This window comes from Quercus lobata, chromosome 9, assembly GCF_001633185.2.
Source record: "Quercus lobata isolate SW786 chromosome 9, ValleyOak3.0 Primary Assembly, whole genome shotgun sequence".
NCBI lineage: Eukaryota > Viridiplantae > Streptophyta > Magnoliopsida > Fagales > Fagaceae > Quercus > Quercus lobata.
Window position 1 is genome coordinate 44,345,743 of NC_044912.1, and position 19,433 is coordinate 44,365,175.

At 31.4% G+C, this 19,433-nt stretch overlaps 1 protein-coding gene across 2 annotated transcripts; it reads right to left on the reverse strand.

The window, feature by feature from the left end:
* Window positions 1–895: 895 nt before the first annotated feature.
* On the reverse strand, window positions 896–4,983 carry LOC115960840 (B3 domain-containing transcription factor ABI3). 2 transcript variants are annotated; one of them, XM_031079834.1, is made up of 6 exons: window positions 2,562–4,983; window positions 2,315–2,407; window positions 1,938–2,038; window positions 1,737–1,783; window positions 1,585–1,661; window positions 896–1,464 (listed from the first exon to the last, which is right to left on the reverse strand). In XM_031079834.1, exons 1-6 carry the CDS (start codon window positions 4,308–4,310, stop codon window positions 1,303–1,305), a joined length of 2,229 nt encoding a protein of 742 aa, XP_030935694.1. In that variant the 5' UTR covers window positions 4,311–4,983; the 3' UTR covers window positions 896–1,302. The 2 variants fall into 2 exon arrangements, with proteins under 2 accessions (XP_030935694.1, XP_030935693.1); XM_031079833.1 differs by having other exon boundaries at window positions 1,737–1,789.
* Window positions 4,984–19,433: the final 14,450 nt, after the last annotated feature.

The following is a 19,433-nucleotide window of genomic DNA, read 5'->3' on the forward strand; positions in this document are numbered from 1 at the left end:
TGAATTGGTGCAGCCAAGGCAGCACTGTTTAGGGGTCTTCTCCACATTAATGCAGCCAGAAAGTTAGCTATAGAATATTTAATACAATGGTAGCAGCTTTCCCTTGAGATATTTCATAGCCTTCCTATGTCCTATTCCTTCAGGATACTTATCCTCATCAGTGGAATCGTCCGGAACGTTGCTCCTGGTCTCAAACCGTACATTCTGACCTCAGCTTTGCTCAGCTAAGGAAGTATTCCTCATCGGACAACCTTCTCAGATGGTTATGATCAGACCTCATCTCTTTACTTACCAACACAGATTCTTAGGAAGGTGTTTACCCATCCTCGGACTACTTAATGTCCTCGGATTGGGCCCCCGACCCAACATATTCATAAATATGTACTCCTAGGCCTATCACCCATACAATTTACATAATAATAATAATAATAATAATAATAATTAAAATTGTGACACCTTAGTTTGAAAATGTCTTATTTGTAAAGTATTATTTGTAGCATCCCTTGTATCACTCATTAAAATATATTTCTTGTATCACTCATTAAAATATATCATTTGTAAATTTCAATTAATTCAACTAATAAAATTTCTAATAATTAAATAAGAAATCCAAAATTCAATTCTAATAATTAAATAAGAAATCCAAAATTCAATTCTCGCAAACACCAACCGCCTGGTGTCTTAATCTAATAATAAAAAAATTATCATCAGGAGCGGATAGACGCCATAAATTGTAACACTCTAAAAAAAAAAAAAAAAATTTAAATATATCATGGTAGAATTAACTTCTTACACAGTGAAAATTTGAATCACATTGATGTGGAATAATTAAATAAACATCATAAACTACAACAATGTCTATCCTTACAAAGTAAGAATAATAATAATAGCAACCACGAAAAAGTGTAGTAGAATGTGAATTGGATGAAGTGAAAGGACACCCCAACATAAATAACATACACATACACTAAAAAGCATACACTACACTAGTATTGGAATGTTACACCCTAATTATAATTGAGGATCTAAAAAACCACAGACTGAGCCAGCCAACAACAGTAAAAGCGTCCTTAACGCATGGTCTCCAAGCCAAACTCCTTATTACACTCTGGGCAGTTGTGATCTGCTCGATCGTAGTAAGCTTTTTTGACTAAAAAAAAAAAAAAAAAAAACCAAAAGTGGCAGCTAGCTAGCTGCAGAAAATCAAGGGGCTGTGCAACCAAACCACCCCCAGAAAGTCCTGGCCGTCCATTTGTCACGTCACCCTTGTGCATGCAAGAGAAGTGGCATATTTTTGCTTACTTACTTTACAGTTTTTTGTGGGTACGTAAAGGGTGACGATAACGCATTGTTAACACCACTGGCTGGAGTCGTTAAAGTTGCATGCTGGTTTCTTTGCGACTTTCCTGCCCTTTTGCTCTCAGATTTTGGCCCTGCTTGCCTTACTTTCACTCCTCGTATCATCTATCAGGTTTAATTCACAATATTTCGATTTCAATTACCAAAATATAGATCTAAGAGATTATGAAATTTAAGCACACACACAAAAAAAAAAAAAAAATGTGAATATTGGATCGTGCATACATATTTGCCACACTTGACATCTGAGTATATGACTATAAAGTCTCCTTCTTGGAGTCCATTGGCCCTCACAAAATCACCTGTCAAAAGAAGTCGATTAGGATTCTAAAATGAAGTAAAGCTTTAGTAGGAAAAAGTATTGCAATTTTGGGTACCTGTGTTTTCAAGCAGATACATCCTGCTTTTATTGTTTGGCCAATACCTGTGACTCCATGATTGTGGAAAAACAAAAGGGAAGAAACAAACCAGTGATTATTTTGCTTGTCTAAAAATGAAGATGAAATTAACTTTAGGCGGATAATAAAAGATTGTTATTAGACTATTAGTTAAAAAAAAAAATACTAGTAATTGAATACCTATAGCGCATGTTCCATACACGGGAAGTTCCTATGTCTTCCATGGCAATAGAAATACCATCTCTAGCCTCCAATTCTGGGAGATGAGTCTCCGCTTCCTTCTAAATAAATTCCAACACATATATTTAAATCACATATATGATACATCAAACATGATAAAAGAACATAAAACTATTATTTTCATCTAGTTAACGGAACAGTTCCACAACATTGATACATAAGATAGAAAGAAAGAGAGATTAAATTACAACACATATATTTAAATCACATATACATCAAACATGATAAAAGGAAATAAAACTACTATTTTTATCTACTTAATGGAACAGTTCCACAACATTGATAGATTAGATAAAAGATTTATATTACGTTCGCACCTTTGGCAACACAATTCTTCCAAGATTACCAACATCGCTCTGCTTCAACACTTTCTGCAGAAGAAACCTCAAGTTCTTCTCAGGTTTCCATCCCTATAATTAATCAAATAAACCCACAACACAACACATGCACCATTCATTATTGAGAGAACTAAAAAATCATTCAACTATATTCAAATAAATAAAAACCTTTTATCCCATTTTAAGTGTTACAATTTATGTTTCACCAGCTTAAAAAAACACTCACTGGTCGTCTATCTGATGCGACTCTCCCTTGCAAATTCTGGACTTGCATGGCAGTCCGATCTGCTTGATGTCCGAGTGGTGCCTCTGCCGGCATCACCGGAGATGCTGAAGCTGCACCACCACCACCACCAGAGGCCCAGTACACCCAGTTGGCCGGAATGGTCTGAGCTACAGTGGCCGTGGTGCAATTGTCATTCCCAAGCCTTGCATTTGCATGCGGATCTGTGTTCTGGTTGCATTGATTTTGCTGGTTATGTTGATTGTGATGGTGTCTATGGTGTGACAAGAACCGCCTTTGCCTCGCCATCCTCTTCTTCCTCGCTTCTTTAGTGGCTAAAGAACCTAACCTCACCAGAGTACTCTCGCCTTGCCCTTGAAAATATTGATGATATGGATATTGATTTCCATACCCAGAAAAAGTTTGCGGAGGTTGGTGAATAGTATTATTGTCTGGAAATGTGTTGTAATGAGACGCTGACATAGTGAACTGTGAGGATGGCCATGACTGTGAGGAGTCCAGCATGTGATACTCTGGTGGAGCTGAAGCTGGAGCTGTGTAAACTTGACTATTATTGACATTGATATTAGAACTAGCTCCATTTGTGTACGGATCAGTACCCATATACCCAACCATTGAAGGATAAGCCGCCGGAGGAGCAGTTGGCTCAGGAGCATAAGGCGGCTGAGCTGGGATCCATGTGGACTGGTTGGTGAAACAAGGATTTGGGTTTGGGTTTGATTCAGGTGTGACAGAATTATTAGGGTTTTGGAAAGGGTCTTGGTATTGGTTGGGAAAATGTGTTGGTGCTAAGTCTTTGAAGCGCCTTTTCTGAAGATGGTTAGTCTGAACCCATTCCAGTACAAGTTTCAACAACTGTTTCATGGCTTCTTTTCCACCACCTAAGCGCTTTGCCGCACACTCTATGGTGGACTTCTTGATCTTCACACTCCTCAAATCTTCAGCAGAGACAGTCTCTTTGTTTGTTCTAAGCCAATCCAAGAACACCGAGGCCATGTCATCTGGATCCTGATTCTCTTCCTGCCGGATCTCTTCGTTGTTGTTGTGGTTGCTCTGAAACATCATCAACCGGTCATGTTCTTGTATTGCATGTTGTTCTTGTGACATTTGCTCCTGCGAACAAAAATCCTCTAATGGGTTGTTTTCATTTTGGAAAATACATGATGGGTCAAAGAAATCGTTGCTTTCTAGTAGATCCATGTACCCAAAAGTCTCCATCACATCCATACAGTCCACACCTTCAAGGCCTTGATTATCAAGTGGCTGCTGAGGGATCTCCATAGAGGCTGTGGAAATTAACTCTGCTTGAGGTGGTGCAATATCATCAACCACTTGATCATGCTGGCCTTGAAATTGTTGGTGACAGTGATTATTTTTCTTCTCCACGTCTTCCTCTGCATCTGACTTCAGAACAGCCCAAGAAGCGGCCGAAGAGGTCGAGGAAGTGGCCGAAGACGAAGACGACATGGCCTTAAGTGGTAATGGAGTGGATGAGGATGATGAAGAAGATGACATGCAAGGGAAATCAGGGAGTGGAGGGAAGTCAGTGTAAAACATTGAAGAAGCGTCGTGGACATCTGCAAGAATATGATGATCTTGCTCGTCTGAAAGCCAGATCTGTCTATCATCAACATCTAACGCCTCTTCTTCTTCCACACCATCATCAAACACAATACTAATAGGGTTTGCTTCATTTCTAAGCCCTGCATGCAGATCTCCCATACTCTTCATCTCTCTAAAATACCCAAGAATGATCAAACAAAAATAAACAAAAAAAAAGGTTGAAGCTTGAAAACCCTTTTGGGTTCTGTTGTTCTCAGATATATTTTAGAGAGAGAAAGCGAAGGATAGGGTTTTCTGTGTAAGGATAGGAAAGAGAGATTATATTGTATCTGATTAAGGAAGCAAGAGAGAGAACAAAGAGAGATGCAACATAAAGCATCCGGATCTATCAACAACAACACAAAGATAACATAAACAATAATGACACCCCAATTGAAAGCGACCACTCTACTCTAATCAACAACTTTATTATTTTTTTTAATCGTATAATAGTTATCAGAGACATAAACTATCTAACAATTCTATACTATTACTATACCAACATAAAATCAAGAACACTAAAAATAAAAAAATTAAGATACTATAATTTTTTTTACAAAGAATAGTAATATAACAAAGCAAGAAATATCAGGGATTGAGATCAAACCCGGCAAATTAACCAATGAAAATGACTATTTTTGGGACACACATGCTTAAAAACCTTTGTAAAACTCAACCCCCATGTGTGTTCTGGTTTGTTCCGGAAAGTTCCAGTGTCTCACACCCTTCTTGTGGATAGGTTCTAAACCTTTTTTAAAACACTCTGCCTTAAGTAACTGTGAGAGAGAGAGAGAGAGAGAGAGAGAGAGACAGTTTCAGAGAGAGGTTTAGAGAGAGATTAAAGAGAAAAAATAAATGAAACTTCGTGCCGCTACTTTCTCAACCTCACTCCGGATTTTGTGACACCAGCCATGCGTTCCCTCCTGAATGGTGCAATCAACGGTGCATCAGTCTTTAATTATGGGCATTCAGAGAGAGGAAGATAGCTGGCACATCCTGCATACGGTAAAAATGTATGCAATTGGTTAGGTTCTTCCAATTCTCTGTGAACATATCAAAAGTTTATTTCAATGGAAGGTCTAATTGAATAAATTAAAGAAAAAAAAGTGCGGTGTCTCTATTTTTTATCAGATTATTTTTTGTTCATGAATTACCTCAAAAAATCTAAGAACCCATAGTGTAATGGATTGAGAGATCAACCTCTAGGTTTTTGTCACACTAGCTTAAACCATTATGAAACCACCACCCAAATACCGTCACTTGTGGGGGAGAAATAGTCATAATCCAATAAACAAAATAAATTCAAAAATAATAAGGAAACAAATATATATCCTTACTAGTGTTGGTATTCGTCAAGGAAAAAATTAGTATTAGTGGTACCCTCCAATACACGGGATTGTTTTATAATTTTTTTTCTTTTATTTTTTCTAAATATGAAATTTGATAATTATATATTTTTAAAAAATAATAATTTAATAGCTACAGCAATAAGAGAAATTTGAATAAATCTCAGTAAAAATACTAGAGATGCCAATTAAACTATAAGGCTCTTAACATAATTATAAGTCGAATTAATAATATTATTGATAAATTCGCTTGTAAACTTTTTGTAATAAAATTTAAAGAAACTATATTTTAAATTGTATAATTTAGGAGGTGTAACAAATTAAATATTGTAGCTTCAAAAGTAAGAAATTAAACCCCAAATTTCAAAAGGAAACACCTCATAATTTCAATAATAACAAATTAAACACCAAACATAATTTCTTGCACTTAAACGGTATAAAATTTAATTTGTTACTTTTGATTTTTTTATAGAGAATTTGTTACTTTTTAAAACTGTAAGTTTTAATTTAGTATTTTTCAAACTATACAATTTAATCTGTTATATTTTGAAACTTTGATATCTAAGTTGTTTGAAACTAATATCTCATAAACTATATGGTTTAAAACGTAGTTTCTTCTAAAATTTACAATAACTTTGTATTTTTTTTATCATTAAATTTTCAAATGAATCTGTACATAACTTCGTCAAAATGGGTAAGTCTAGATCAGTTATTTTTTGCACTGATATTACCTAAGGAACCTAAGCCTAAGAAACTATGTACTAAGACATCAATTAATTTTTTATGTAGACTGGATTTGAAAGTTAAATCTCTTATTCATTACCAAGAAACTTTATGAATTAAGCTAATTAAAACTTACTATTTTTCTTTTTGAGTTCAAATTTGATAAAAATAAAATGTATGAGTTTTACAGCATCCAATAAGAGATTGTTACATCAATTTTTTTACTTAACTTATGCATTACATAAAGATATACTACTAATTTATTATGGTATTAGAGAGTGTAAAACTTGAGTTTTACATCATATTCAAACAAAATTTAATTTATTTTCTTTTTATGTATGAATTTCGATTAACCCGTGCCCCATTACACTACTAATTTATTATGGTAAATTTATATGTTTTTTATTATTAAGATGTCAAATGAATCTCAACATAACTCCATCATAATTATTGAGCAAGTCAGAAAAGTTAATTTTTTGTTGAATGACTTAATTAAAAAGCCTATATAACGAACTGTACGCTGTCCACCGTAGACTAAAATGAGAAAATAACACACACTTCAAAGTCGATACCCCATAATGCAAGGCAATTAATCTAGATAGAGAATAATTGGTGCGGGTGACTACAGTACTCGCATTCACATTAACGCATACCATATAATAATAATAATATAGAAATAGAAATAGTCTAGGATGGTTTGTCTGGATTTGTTGGTGAAGCGGCGGAATTCATAGTGCAGTGCTACGTGTCTGACGTAACCAACTTTAACCTTTTTTTTTTTTCTATACTAAAAACTTTTTTAGTTTCTCTATCCACCAATAAAAATGCTCTTCCGTTTCAATAATCCGTCTTTTTATCTCAAACCTTACCTCAGCAGCGGATAGATAGATTCACATGCACATCATCTAAGATATGTCTGACAGACTTCTCCAACGCTGCCATGCCACCTTGTCTCCTCAATCACGTTTCTTTCTTTTATTGGTACTTCTCTACTTGATGACCCCGTACACCCAATAACATAATTCAAAGTTTTTTTTGATAGATTATAATTTATGACAGTCTTGATGTATTTGCTCTATATTAATAAATAAATTATCCCTTTCAAAACAAAGCACTCAGTTTTGACTTTTTTACAAATAAAAATAAAGGGGAGATATTATGTTCACAATATTTTTATAATATCTTCACAATAAATCATCCGTGGTCAGTTGTTATTGATTTAAATTTGAATCTAACACTAAGATTATTTTTTTACCCCAATAATAACAACTAATAACAACTTGCCACTTAAAATTTGTTGTAAAAATATTATGAAAATGTTGTGAATATATCATTTTTCTAAAAATAAATAAATAAACACAAAGGAGGCTTCTGTTTCCGTACATTGCAGTCACCTTTGTTTTCTTTTCATCTAACTTCCACGTTGGCGAGCTCTCACGTGGGTGCCCATGGCCATGGATGATATTATGCCCAAGATAAAAAAAATCCAAAACAAACGTCACTACCCTCTCGCAACCAAAACCAAAACAAAACAAACAAACAAAAAAAATACATAAAACAGAGGCTTAAGATTTATCTTTGTTGTGATACTACTTTGTTGAGAGAGAACATCTTAAAGAGACTCATTGAGTTTTTTTTTTTTCTTTTAACAAGAATATTCAGATCTCTTCGAATATTTGACTATTTCATTAAGTGTATACAGTTTTCTTATCTCACACATATTAAGTTATATTATAAGGAAGAATTCCTTAAAAGTAACCCCAAAATACTAAAAAGTTTCGAATTCAGAATTTCATAAATATCATGAGGCTTTAAGAAGCACATATAAAGACCATTTAACCGAATATAATTCATATAAAAAAACCCATTTTGCCAACTTAATAATACCACAATATATATGTGTGTTGTTATGTGCAACAAGGTCAATGTATTTCAAAAAGAAAAACTTAGCAGCCACAACATTAATTTGTCAAGAATGTACGCAGGGGCGAAGCTATGTACAAGGGTGGGGGGCCGTGGCCCCCCAAAATTTTGAAAATTATATATACATATAAAAAATATATATATAATTATTTTAATTTTTTCAAAATTTAGTCTACAAAAATAAAAACAGAAGAAGTATGTTCCAATATTTGGAGTCTTCTGTATATGTGTTGTTGTAGTTTAAACTTGGTATTTGAATTGTTAAATTGTTAATTCACAGTTTCATTGTTCATCTATTAATCATGAATAATAATATTGCTATTTGCAACCATCATGATATGGTATCAATGATGTAATCATTCTAAATGCTTTCCTTTAGAGTTTAGATAGAATCTATTTTATGATTAAAAACATTTACAATTAAAAGACTTTTGAAATTAAATTTTTTAAAAAAAAATTATTGGATACATTGGATCTTAAATGACTTCTATTAAACTCCATCATTTATGGCATCATTAAAAAAGAAAACTCATATAGATAGGTATTAGGATATTATTTGGAACTATCATAATGGACTAATGTATTACACATGGTATGGATCTAACGGTAACATCCTATACTATAAAATAAAATTTGGGCAAAAATTGGGCTCATAGTTATCTTCTCTTTGCAAAAAATGGTTAAATTCTCATTAATTATGATAGCTCACTTTTAGGAAAAATAGAAACTCTATTAACTAAGTTTTAAGAAATTTAAAATTCTATTTCAAAAAATTTCCAGAACTTTAGATTTTATTTTAATTATTTTAATCATTTATCATAATAATTTTATATTGTAAAAGAATAAAATATATACATTATATACAATCATTACTCTAATTACCTTCTAAATGATGGATGATATGAGAATGCAATTTGTAGATCTACTATCAAGATAACATAGATTAAATTGGTGATGGATAGTAGATTTAATTGTAGTTGAGTATTGTGTGAAATCATCACCATAGAATAACCCACGCTGGAATGTGTTATGTGGAGCCAATGATATGAAAGAAAAACTATTTTTATAAACCATTATATTGAACAAAAAAATTATTTATTTTCATTCATTTTCAAGTAATACATTTTTTTAAGCCAAGTCATAAACCTTTAAGCAAAATAAATTCTTTTTATTTTTATTTAACTATCTTATGCATCGTATGGTTTAGCGACTAGTAATTAATAACACTCAGTTTTGACTTTTTACATATAAAAAGAAGAGAATTTAAATATAAAAATAAATAAATAAATAAACACAAAGGAGTCACCTTAGGGCTTTGGTTTCCGTACATTGCAGTCACCTTTGTTTCCTTTTCATCGAACTTAATTTCACGTTGGCGGTTTCTCACTTGGGTGCCCCATGGCCATGGATGACATTATGCCCAAGATTAAAAAATCCAAAACAAACATCACTACCCTCGCAACCACAACCAAAACAAAACAAATATATATATATATATATATATACACACACACACATATACCAAAAAAAAAAACAAAGGCTTAAGATTTATTTTTGTCGTGATACCACTTGTTGGACAGAAAATACTTTAGGGAAACTCATTGAGTATTTTCATTTTTCTTTTATACAAATGAGAGTATTTAAACCTTTTCTAATATTTGACTATTCTCTCAAATGTATGCAATCTCCCGCCATACACACTAGGTTATTACAATGAGAAATCTCTTGAGAGTGACCCAAAATACTAGTAAGAAATTTCAAACACATAATCTCATAGATATCATAAGGCCTTAAGAATCACATATAAAGATACCATTTAACATAATACAACTCATATAGGGAAATCCAGCAATTTGCTAATTAAGTTAATATAATATTACAAATGGTCACGCTAACGAGTGTCCTTAGGGCACTAGTTAAGAATCCAGTTAAAGAAAGTTTTTATGGGAAAAGAAAAAAAACAATTAATGTTTTAACAGCTTTTTTCATTTCCCATAAAATTGATATCAAAACTTACTTTAATTGGATTATTAACCAGTGCCCTAAAGGCACTCGTTAGCATTTCCCGTCAAAAGTGGAAGTCATGTGTTCCTTGTCTTGCAAGTCTTGTGAGAAAGGGTTAGGGTATAATTAGAATTTGGATTTTTTTAGAGTGTTTTTGTGCCACTGTTGTATCTCCTTATATTTATAGTGAAATTTTTTCTACCTATGGATGTAAGCAATTTGCCAGACCACATCAATTTTAATATTCATTGAATCATTATTTGTGCTTGATATTTATTTTATTACTTTTACTATTGTTGATTTGAGTCATGTGGTGCTATTTCCAACAATATCCTATTTGAAAGTAGGTTTCAGACTTTTAGTTCTATCATTTAAATCTCCAACTTACAAAACTGTTTTAGTATCCATCTATGCTATTCGTTTGTATTATTCTAGGCAATAACAGAACAAGAAAAACATGAAATTGTTAATGGCATTGGTCTGTTTGGTTTGTATTTTCAAAAAAAAAAAATTATATGTTGCTTGGTAGTAGTATTTAAATACAAACATGAATTTTTTTTTTTAATTTTTTTTGTGGTTAGATAAGTTGTAGTAACAAATTACGTGAAGTTATTATCCATCTATGCGAGGGCATAAACTGAAAGCATTTAAAAAGTTAATAGTTTCATTTATTTATTTTAAATTTAGGTTTCAATTGAAAATTGATATATGCCACTATGGACTATAGTAAAATTATTTAATTTATTATCTCTTTTAAGAAATTAATTTTACCTCTTAAAACTAATTGACCTAAAATTAGGAGTGTGAATCAAACCCACTAACCCAACCCAATCTAATGCCTTGTATTTGTTTTAGTGTTGATGGATTAGGTTGAATTTGAATTTTGCTTTTAGCCTTGGGTCAAGCCGGGTTCAAGCTGATAATTTTTTTTATCTATTTGACCCAACCTGACCAACCATGTATATAAATATATTTTATTATCCTTATTTTTTTTTTTAATAGTTTGATTGATTTTGATATTTTGAGGATTAGTTTTGATGAGTTTGAAAATTTGAAATATAATTTAAACATATTATATGAATTAGAATGATTTATAAAAAAATGTGTTTAAATAATTGATGATTTATATATATATATATATATATATATAAACATAAACATGTATGCATAACCTACCGACCCAATGTGATAATGGGTTAGGTTGGCTTGGAAATTTTTCAATCCACCCTTGTCGGTTTTAATTGATAGAACCCTCCAACCCGACCTATACACACTCTTACCTAAAACCCTTTGTATGCAAAAAGGATCTAGTACATGTGAAAAATTTATTTAAGTAATGTTAATTTTTTTATTTAAAAAATTATTGTAAAATATTTTTATGAAAATTGTTTGATTCTACAAAGCTTGAAATTTTTATTTTCTAAAAAGGAACTCTGAATATGTTGGGTGCTGTGTAAATTCTCACATATTCAGCTATCACACAGGGTTTCTTTTTTTGGCTGAATAAGCTCACGCAACAATTTAAGCACTGAAGAAAGCTAAAGAACTTGGATATAAATATGTGCAATTTGAGGTGTCTCCAAGAACCTCTTTTTAGCTATCTTACAGTTTAATTCTGATTTGTTTTTATTTTCTAGATTGTCTTACTCTTTCACCCATAATAATCTTACTGCTAGGAATGTTTTGTAACTCAGCGCATGGGTTTGTCCCCATCTCAACTATTCCTAGCTAGATGGGTTTTTCTCTAATCAAGTTTGAGATGGTCAGGTCCCATGGTGCTTTTTGTTGTAGTTTTTATCTTTTATATCATTTAATTTATTAAAAAAACAAAAACATGCTATATAATGATGGAATTATTAGGGTATTAAGTTTGGGTAGAAATAAGGTATTTCTTCAAAATGTTAGCGAAAGTGCAACTTTGCTAAAAAATGTGTATGCTCGTACTTCAATAAATATATAATATGGTGGTAAAAAAAAAAAAAAAAAAAAAAAAAAATCTTTGCTATAAAATTCAATTGCAAAGCCCACAAAAAAAGATTGAATGCCAGTTTGTTCAAGAAAATTCAAATAACTTATTCGGACTGAAGGTTACAACCAAAAGGCATGCCATGCCAATTAAAGGAAAATCAAAGAGCTATTGTTTCTAATGGTGCTCTTCATTATGATTGTTACAGCAGCATGCCAAGTCTGATATTTTAAACCCCATACATACGCCCCCTTTAGGATATCCCTTGCTTATGCACTTCTGATTGCAGTGTGATGAACATCGACCTATGGTTATGCAGGCGGGTTCAATAAATAGTGCTGCTATTGGGTCTACCATTAACACAATAAAGATTACAACATTAGCAACATGAGCCTTGAGGAGGGGTATCGACAAACTAAGGTTTTCTTTAGGCCTAATGATCGATTTTCTCAAAGATTTTGAGACTTCAATTTTTGTAAATCTTCTTCCACATGGTAAATTGTCTATATTAACCACCTAAAATCATATACAGCCAAATACTGCAAACCATACTCCATCTCTCTTAACACTAAAATAAATAAATAAATAAAAAAAACTTACTACAAAATATCAACCTAGATATGAAAAACTAAACGAAAGAAAAAAAAAAGAGTTGGAATAATACAAAAGTTAATTGAATCTCAAATAAGATCTAAGATTGATAAATTTGTTAGTGGCAATATAAAAAAATACAACAGAAAGTTTAGATAAAAATCACAAATAAAAACTCCAACTCCAAAAATTCTCCATAAACACAATTATTAGAAATTAGGAAACGTTCCCTAACAACACTCCTTCAAGGCCTACCATAATATTTTAATAAGTTCAACACATGTCTTTACTTATTATAGTGCCAAAAGACTTATCAATATTTAGGGCAAATTATATTTTAAACTACATAGTTCAAGGGTGGTTTCAAATTAAACACTATAAATTCTAAAGTTTCAAATTAAATCCATAATCTAAGACTTTTAATTAGGAACCACCACTAAAATATAGGTTTAAAATGTAATTTTTAAAGTTTCAAATTAGTTTTTCTCTTGTATTGCATTCCTCATTCTATTACTAATTTTTGGGCTTTACCAAAAGTTTATGATACATATGCAACTTTTCCTAAAGAATGTGACAATAGGAATTTTACCTGAAGCTGAAAGCAAAGCAATAAAAAGAAACCCTAGAAAGCAACGGAAAGTGACAGGAGAAATGTAAACGACAGCCATTCTATGAAGATATGCCTTCTTACGCTTTCTTTCTGCTTTCATAAGGATAAATTCGCTTTGGTGGTGGATATTTGAAGGTAAAAGAATTTATATACAAAAGGGCAAATGATCTATTTGGTTAGATGGAAAAGGAGAAGGTTAGAGAGAAAAAAAAAAAAAAAAAAAAAAACCAATAGATGTGATTTTAAATGCTCTTAAAACCCATTAATTTACTCTTTTTTTCCTGAAAGAAAAAATTCTATTATAATTAACCGAAGACCTTTCTTTCTCCACCCAAAAAAAAAAAAAAAAAACCTGAATAGTTGGCTTCATAATATTTTGCCACATAAACCTTTGATGCATTGTAAATTTACAAGTTAATAATATACCCCTAATTAGAATCTTGCCGCATTATATTTTCTTTAATCAATATAATAGATAGTTCCATATACAAATAAAACCATAATAAATATCAATTAATAATTACCAAAATTATACATTAAATAGTTTCATATAAAACAATCATAATAAATACTTATTAATGACAACCATAATTATTAAATTTCATATTAAAACCATAATAAATATCAATTAATAATTACCAAAATTATACATTAAATAGTTTCATAAAAAAAAATCATAATAAATACTTATTAATGACAACCATAATTATTAAATTTCATATTTGATATTTCATAGGGAAAAGTTAACAGATGCTATAAGGGCATTAATTTAAGAACTATTTTTAGAAACATTTTATGGACAAATGGTAAAGAAATTAATTTCTTTTACAACATTTTATATTTCCCATAAAAATGGTGTTAAAACTTTCTAAAATTATTTATTTATGATTACCCTAATGGCACTCATTAACATGACCCTTATTTCATATAAATTGTATTATTGTGTACTCTCGGAATACCATAAATGCGTACTCCCTCATCTCACATTCATGATGGAACCCACCATTCATATGAGAGGGGAGACTATGTATTTATGGTACTCCAAGAGTACCTAATAATTTTCTATCATAATAAATATCTATTAATAATTACCATAATTATGTATTCAATAGTTTCATATAAAAAATGAAATCATAATAAATACCTATTGGCTATTAATACCTAACATAATTATTAGCTTTCCTATTTACATTTTTATATATGAACACAATCAAAATAACTATCTATTAATAACTATCATTACCATCAAGTTTCATATTTATATACAAAATAAAAGAGAGAAAATCATTTTTGAGATAAAATTATATTTTATTGAACGTTTTTGTATATTACACGGGTTGCTGACTAGTTTGCGAGATCTTCCAACTATTTTACACCATCCACATTATTATGGTTAACTCATATAATTTTTGGTCTAAGGCAATAATTATATATGGTTGAGCTCATAATTTTTTACCACATAAACTTCTAAGGCCTTGTAATTTTACACGTCAGTATTTTAATATGTTTTTACATTTTAATTTAAAATCTATTATATATTTAAACTTCTAATTGCCACGTTGTTTTTTTTAGACAAATGGTTATCAAGGTTGACTCAATATAATTTGTGAACTAAGTTAATAAATCTAAGTGGTTAATCTCATAATATATTGCCACAAAAGTTTTTGATGCCTCATAGTTTTCAATATCAATATCTAGTTATATATATATATATATATATGTTTTTAATTGAATCTAAATTCTATTTTATATTTAAACATCCAAAAAGAATCTTGTCATTTTATATTTTCTTTCTTTAGGCAATAGAATAGATAGTTACACACACACATATATATATATATATATATATATAAACACAAGCATAACAAATATCTATTAATAATTACCATGATTGTATAATTAATAATTTCATATAAAAACACAATTGTAATAAAATCATATTAATTTTATTGAAATTTGCTATACATTGCATGGATTCTTAAGTAGTACATATCATAATTTCTAACATCTACTACACTTTCACAGTGGGCATGGCCTAATCATGCATCTATTGTATTGTTTCTTACTTTAATCATACAAATAAATATGCATGTGACCACGATACACTTTGCATGAAAATTTTGGAAGATCTATACTAAATTTTGTTATGACCACCAAAGCAACTTCTTGAAAGTGTTTTGTTATGCCCTGACTCATCTTGCCACTTAGATTATGCATTTCTAGTCACTACCAAGTCCAATATCCCAAAGCTATGTTTAACCTCCATAGACACGATATACCCAAGATTATGTTGTAACATCAAAGAAACAACACAATCATTCCACAATGAATACTAACAAAACAAAAATGTGTTACCAACTAGTCTCCCTTTCACTGTCATATACATAGATACCCCATTTTGCAATTAATTTTATACCTAAAATTTAAGGATAAAGGAGAAATTTTACAAAATAGGCATAAAAATTTCATTAAAATCATTAGATGAGTAAGAACCTAATTACAAACATCATTAGAACTCCTAATGATTAAAATGACACATTAGGTGCAAAAGGCAAATAATAGGATGGAAAAACTAAGCCACAAAAAGTTATAATGGTTAGCAAAATAATGAAATACCCATAGAACATACAGAATGACCAAAATACCTCTAGAACCATGAAAAATACCAAAATACCTCTTAGGCGTAAATGCACTTTTAGTCCCTATATTTTTACGTTTTTCCATTTTAGTCCCTACATTTTATTTTTTCCACTTTTAGTCCCTAAAACCAATTTACGCCCTTCATTTAAGTCCTTCAAGCTAACTTCCGTCACTAATCTAACGGGAACACTGACAGATAAATAAAATAATATTAAAAATTTACTGTAGCACCAACATATCAGCCTATAAATTTAAAAAATTAATTTATTAATTTTAACTGAATAAAAAAATAAAAACAGAATTAAAAAATCATGCTTAAGCCATGCCCCGAATAAAAACATGTGTTCTTCAACATTAATCATGTTCTTCATTTTCTTCCCAGCAAACCTTGCCCAAAAATTTAAAAAATCAATATTTTTGTCTCTCTTCTTGCATTTTCTAAGCAACCAAACATGCAAAACACATAGCAATCTTCAAATGAGAACAAAACCCAACAATCACAAAAATACAAATCTCCTGCAAAATCAATCTCCAACAATGAACCAAACCCAAATCTCCAATAAAACAACCAAACCCATAAACCCAACCAAACCGATCCCAACAAAACCTTCAAACCCATAAATCTTCTTGGGAAACAAATACAAAAAATCTAGATTAGTTGAATTGTGAGAGAGAGAAAATGAATCGTTGATAAAGATCGGGTCAGATACCCACAGGAAAAACAAACCAAAACCCCCAAAATTCTCAAACCCAAACAAAATCATCAAATCCAAAAACTCAAATATCTCCCATCGTTTTCTCTGGATCAAGAATCCATGGCATCCATTATTAAAACCTTGAACATCTGCCCCTTGCTCTGCTCTTCGTTGGTCGAGGGAGAACCTGAAGTGCGAAAGGGCCAAGTCATTAGGCACAATGCAAGCTTGCAACTCGGCGAACTCGTCCACGCCTTTCCAAACTTGGACTAGAATCGAAGTCTCTTTCTTCTTAAATGAGTCGTGCAAAGTCTTCTGGACTCCACCTTTTCCTTTCTTGAACGCCGATTTGAGTTTTTGGGTCATTTGATTGGGTTGTGGGTTTTATTGTGTGGCGGTGTTGGGTGGCTATGGCGATGGTGGTTTTGATGAGTGTGGGTGTGGGTGTGGCTGGTTTTTTGACTGATGTGGTGGTGGTAGTGGGGGGTTGCCGTGGTGTTAGGGGTGGGTTTCAATATGGGTTAACTATTGTGGCAGGGAATTTTGTTGTGGGTCAAGTTCATGGCAGTGGCAGATGGCTGTTGTGGTGGTGAGGGTGGGTTTCACTACGGGTAGTGGTGGAGGGTTGTTGAAGAACATGCGTTTTTATTCTAGGCAAAGATCCAGAAGAATGGGTCTGGGCTTTCAGAAAGATGAAGATGCATTTGAGCATGATTTTTTAATTATGTTTTTATTTTTTTTATTCAGTTAAAATTAATAAATTAATTTTTTAAATTTATAGGCTGATGTGTTGGTGCTACAGTAAATTTTTAATATTATTTTATTTATCTGTCAGTGTTTCTGTTAGATTAGTGACGGAAGTTAGCTTGAAGGACTTAAATGAAGGGCGTAAATTGGTTTTAGAGACTAAAAGTGGAAAAAATAAAATGTAGGGACTAAAATGAAAAAACGTCAAAATATAGGAACTAAAAGTGCATTTACGCCTACCTCTTATACATCCAAAATGACCAAATTGCCCTTAGCACATCCAAAATTCCATCGAAATCACTAAAATCATTAAAATACTCCTAAAATATAAAAAATAATCAAAATACCCATGCAACTGCTAATATATATAGATATATATATATAACAGATCAGATAACGAATTAGACAGGTTGACCGAACTTAAGAAAATAAAAAAGGTTCAGTCACAGGTCAACCCGTTTTCATTTTAAATAAAAAAATTTGGATTTGAAATGGGTATTTTTCTTTTAGGTTGAGATTGGGTTATCAGATACGAATCCAATTTTGGTGCGATGTAGGGGAACCTATTGCATGAGATTGAATGGTTTTGTTTAAGTTTTTGGGTTATTGGGCCTCCAATTCTGAGCCCAAAAGTGAAACAAAAAAAAGGCTTGCTAAATTTCTCTTGACTCGGTACTTGAACCCCTAACTGAGCACAATCCCAGAGAGAGAAAGCGAGAGTGCTGCTGAGACGAGGTCGTGCCCAGTCCAGTGAGACAATGCCGTGAAGATGCTGCGACTACGACTAGGTAAGTGTGTGTTTTTTTCCCTGTTAATGGAGGGAGAAGATTTTGGGTTTAAAGTTTAAATATGATGCTTTTATGAACCAACCTGTTTCCATTAAGAGTTTTTGATTGATGGGTTTTCTTTGACTTGTTCATTACTTAGCTCTGCTTGTCTCTGGGTTTTGTCTTATTTGGTCATTTCTTTATTTTTATACTGGCTACCTATTGCTAAGTGAGTTCAAGAGCGGCCTTAGACATTTTGGGGCCTAAGGCGAGAACTAAAAATGTATTTGTATGTGTATGTGTGTTTATGTATGTGTATGTGTATGAGTGTGTATGTGTATGTGTATGTTTATGTATGTGTATGTTTATGTTTATGTGTATGTGCATGTGTGTTTATGTTTATATTCATGTATGTTTATGTATATGTGTATGTTTACGTATGTTTATATTTATAAACATAAACATACACACACATAAATATACATGAACACAAACACAAACACAAACAAACAAACAAACATAAACACACATACACATAAACATGCATAAACAAACATAAACAAAAACAAACAAACATAAACATACATACACATAAACACACACGCATAAACAAACATAAACAAAAACAAACAAATATAAACATACACACACATAAACATAAACATACATAGACATAAACATACATAGACATAAACACACATACAGACTGAGAAAAATTAAACCCTCATATAGACTGGAAAAAATTGCAAACTAACACCAATCCTCAAACAATTTCGCTAGTTACTTTGGTGTGCTAAATCGAGCCTTTATGTGTATTTATGTTTATATTTAAGTTTTTGTGTGTATATATGTTTACGTTTATATGAGTTTATACGTGTTTATGTGTATGTGTGTTTATGTTTATGTATATATATATATATATATATATTTATGTGTATGTGTATGTTTATGTGTATTTGTATGTGTATGTGTATGTGTATGTATGTGTGTATATGTCTGCTTATGTATATATATGTGTATGTGTATGTGTATGTGTATGTGTGCTTATGTATGTGTACTTATGTATGTGTATTTGTATGTGTAAGTCTTTTTATCTTTTTCAGATTCAGGTGTAATACCCTGATGCAATTATAATTAATGGCTGAGATTAAAAGTTGAAAAATAACTTTCAATCTCAATCATTAAATAAAATATATTAAGGAGAGTTAAAAAGTTTTAAAAAAAAGAGTAAAAAATGTTT